Source organism: Aplysia californica, unplaced genomic scaffold (assembly GCF_000002075.1).
Source record: "Aplysia californica isolate F4 #8 unplaced genomic scaffold, AplCal3.0 scaffold00930, whole genome shotgun sequence".
Taxonomy (NCBI): Eukaryota; Metazoa; Mollusca; class Gastropoda; order Aplysiida; family Aplysiidae; genus Aplysia; species Aplysia californica.
Window position 1 is genome coordinate 123,608 of NW_004798200.1, and position 3,650 is coordinate 127,257.

Below are 3,650 nucleotides of genomic sequence, written 5' to 3' on the forward strand. Positions count from 1 at the left end.
ACTCAGAAAGAGACAGAGAGAGAGAGAAGAGGGGAGAGGTTGATCTTGCGAGAACTTCCGGGCGGGTGAGAATAGCCACTTTCCAAATTATTTGCTATCATCATCCGTTCTCAACACCCAGGTAGACCTAAAAATCCATTGCACTCTCAGACCCGGCGAGAATAATGTTCATTTTATAATACAATATAATATTATTCTCACCCCGGGAGTCAGAGATATAAAATTATATTTTTATTTTCACCCCAGGTGAGAATAACCAGTCATCTTAAAAACTCAGACTCAGCACAATTCATTTTTCCCACTGTAACTGTAGGGCTAAAGGGGTTTTCATCACACCAAAACCAAGAATCAAGGAATCATGTTTACTGTAGGCAGTAAATATAAAAAGCACAAAGTTAAGAATAGATCCTGGCCGCAATATTAAGGAAACCGTGTATCATCATCAATGAAAATGAAAGTGGCTCAACAGCCCTTCCGAGTTGGAACATGGGTCAGAGGTCAAATGGCGCCAGAACCACGCAAGGTCGGGTTGTCAACTTGACCTCAAAACACCCAGACCTCGAGGCAAAACGACCTCAGAATGAGAAAATATACCTTTTATCCACTCAGCAGCAACTCCTCTCGAGATTTAAAACTGATGCTAGCCTATAGCTAAAGCATGCAAACTACAGGAAACCCTCAAAACGTGCATATGATATACACTCTGCACAATATGGTGGCTTACTACTGAACTCCACAAACCAACGCACACATTACAACTGACTCACCATTGACTGGTACGTGTAGGATGCATACAGCTCCATGTTGATTTGGCGATTGACGCCCGCTTCACTCTCAGAGTGGTAGTTCTGACGGCACTGACTTACAGACATTTTGCTGATGTTCGAGTTTAGCCTTGCCTACTTGTCGTGTATTGGGTAGCAGTGTATTGACTTACAAGATGGAAATTGTACAAAAAAATAGGATTTGTTTAGATTATTTAGAAGCAGCGAGATTTGCCCGTACGTTCCCTGACGCAGCAAGACAAATGACTGAAGCGTAGAGGGCGCGCTCGCGTTTTATAGTAGTTTCTCATGACGTCATCAAGGTCATCCTCTTTGAGGCTCCTTTGGGGTTAAACGAAAGAAAAACAATTCAAACAACTTTAACGCAACGGCGACAACATTGTCAAGTAACTAAGTCTAGTGTTTCGTTATTATAAGAAAGAGCTTTTATAATCAAAAGAGTAAGCGAGGCCTAACTGTGTCGTTTTGTAGGTATTCAAGATTGCATGTAAAACTGCTGTGAGAGCGAACAACGCCATGGCAGAATGTCACGACAACCCGTGAAATACCTTTCAGATAAAATTAGCAAATTCTAAAGCAGGTAACGTTATGAAACTTGACACACAGTCATTAAAAAAACCCATACGTAACCCCTAGTGTAAAAGATCCTTCTTTCAAAAAAAAAAATGTTTCATAATTCTTTAAAATGTAGTTGTCTCGTTTCCAGAAATTCCACGACCTAATCTTTTAATGCCACGTACGACACCATTATGCCCAGTCTATTCTATCTGATGAAATTAATTCATGGATGTAAAAAAAAAAAAAAATTTAATTAATAGGCCTACGATTTTTATACAAACTGACAGACTAAAAGTCGGTTTTTTTTTTTCAAAACCAAATGGAATTTAAATCTGTGATGTCATGGGCAACGAGATCCAAGGACCTTTCTTGAAAGCGACGGTCAATACATGTATAGGCCTTGCTAACTTGTTGAAAAAAGAAGAGGGGGAGGGGGGGTGGATAGAAACATAAATACATGTACCACATGACCAGCATTGCTTTTATTTTTGTTCGTTTTTTTGTTTTTTTTAATGTTTGTTTGTTTTTATGACTTTCTCTAACACTGCCAGAAGGGTCAGTAAGATACATAGCACTTTTTCTGGTCCAATATAAACGCACATTGACTTTGATACAGGATACAGGGTATTTATCTGTTGTTTACGAAGTTAAGCTACTAATATAATAAACAGCACCAACCATAGATTTTATCTAACTGACTTCGTAAACAGCAGATATCCGAATGATATTGCCGGGCATGCTCAAACTCGCTTTTATGCGTCTCCCAGGCCTTAGTTATAGAGTTTTGTTGTGGTGTTTTGTTTTCTTAGGAGGAGGAGGAGGAGGAGGAGGAGGAGGAGGAGGAGGAGGAGGAGAGGAGGAGGAGGAGGAGGAGGAGGAGGAGGAGGAGAGGAGGAGGAGAGGAGGAGGAGGAGGAGGAGGAGGAGGAGGAGGAGGAGGAGGAGGAGGAGGAGGAGGAGGAGGAGGAGGAAGAGAAGGAGGAGGAGAAGAAGAAGAAGAAGAAGAAGAAGAAGAAGAAGAAGAAGAAGAAGAAGAAGAAGAAGAAGAAGAAGAAGAAGAAGAAGAAACAGCTGATATTATATTCAGGAAAAAAACAACCCATACTTACATAAGTTATATTTTAGCAGCATTATCGCGGGAGTCTAAAATATATTATTATACTATTTGACAGAAATATCAGCAAAAAATTAAATCTCTACAATGAATTTCTTTCGGCTTGTATGGAATTAACCAAGTGCAGAGTCATTCTGTGGGCCAGGCAGGGTGTGGCCGATGTACGACGTCACTCAACGTTATAACGCTCACATTATATTATATAAATATATATCAATATATATATTTTATTGTAATATCGACCTCTCAGGCTCTCACCAGAGCGTGGCACACCTGGCGTTTTTGTTGTTGTGTAAGCCACAAGATAGTCACAATCACATTGCGATTTGTAGTCTCGCTGTAAGATCTAGATCTAGTCCTATTGATTGATTCTCTGTGTAGGTAAACAGGTTGTTTTCCTGACTTAGTTTATAGTTTAAGTAAGAGTTTTACGGCACCTGCAACTCAAAAATAGGTTAGATTATATGACTCTCTCTACATGACGCATTGTAACGTATTGCGACGTATTTTTATTATATTTATATAATAATATAGTGTATTAGAGGTCACGATATATGGAGAGTACTATACAAAGAAAAGGAGGAGAGATAAGAAAGATAGATGTTTGATTAGAATTTCGAAGGAGTAAACCCCACCGGAGCACCCACCAACCCTGTCTGACGTGGTTTTCATGTTCAGGGAAATCCTGCAGGGTATATTATTATATTATTATATTATGTACATGTATCTAGATCTAGTCAGTTAGTCATGTATTGTTTTTGAGCGACCATCGAACGTCTCTCGAAAAATCAAAATCTTAAGCACGGCACTATTACAGGAACGAGGAACGTCTGGCATATTGAAAACTAGTCGACTTTTAGGTTAGGTGAAGACGTTTCGAAGATAGCATTCTCCTCATACATCCCCACCCCATCCTCCCCCCCGCATCATAAACCCCGTTCTTTCTTCTTTCATCTTCGCAAACGGCCAGCAAACACAGTGGTGTTTAACTGCAGATCACACACACACACACACACACACACACACACATTCTCACACACACCCCCCCCCCCCCCCCCCCCACACACACACTGTCTCTCTCTATCTTTCTCTCTCTCTTTCTTTCTCTCGCATTCTTTCTGTCTCTGTGTGTCTGTCTATCTATCTGTCTGTCTGTCTGTCTGTCTCTCTCATTCACATTCTCTCTCTCGCTCT

General features: G+C 40.4%; 1 protein-coding gene across 1 annotated transcript in view; it reads right to left on the reverse strand.

Annotated features, from left to right (window-relative positions):
- The window catches only part of LOC100533455 (soma ferritin), a gene marked incomplete at its 5' end in the record, with an annotated part of 7,222 nt that extends 6,212 nt beyond the window's left edge, over nt 1-1,010 (reverse strand). The window contains 1 exon segment of the mRNA NM_001204732.1: nt 768-1,010. Within this exon segment, the coding sequence (NP_001191661.1) occupies nt 768-872 (105 nt within the window).
- Between the last annotated feature and the right edge of the window lie 2,640 nt (nt 1,011-3,650).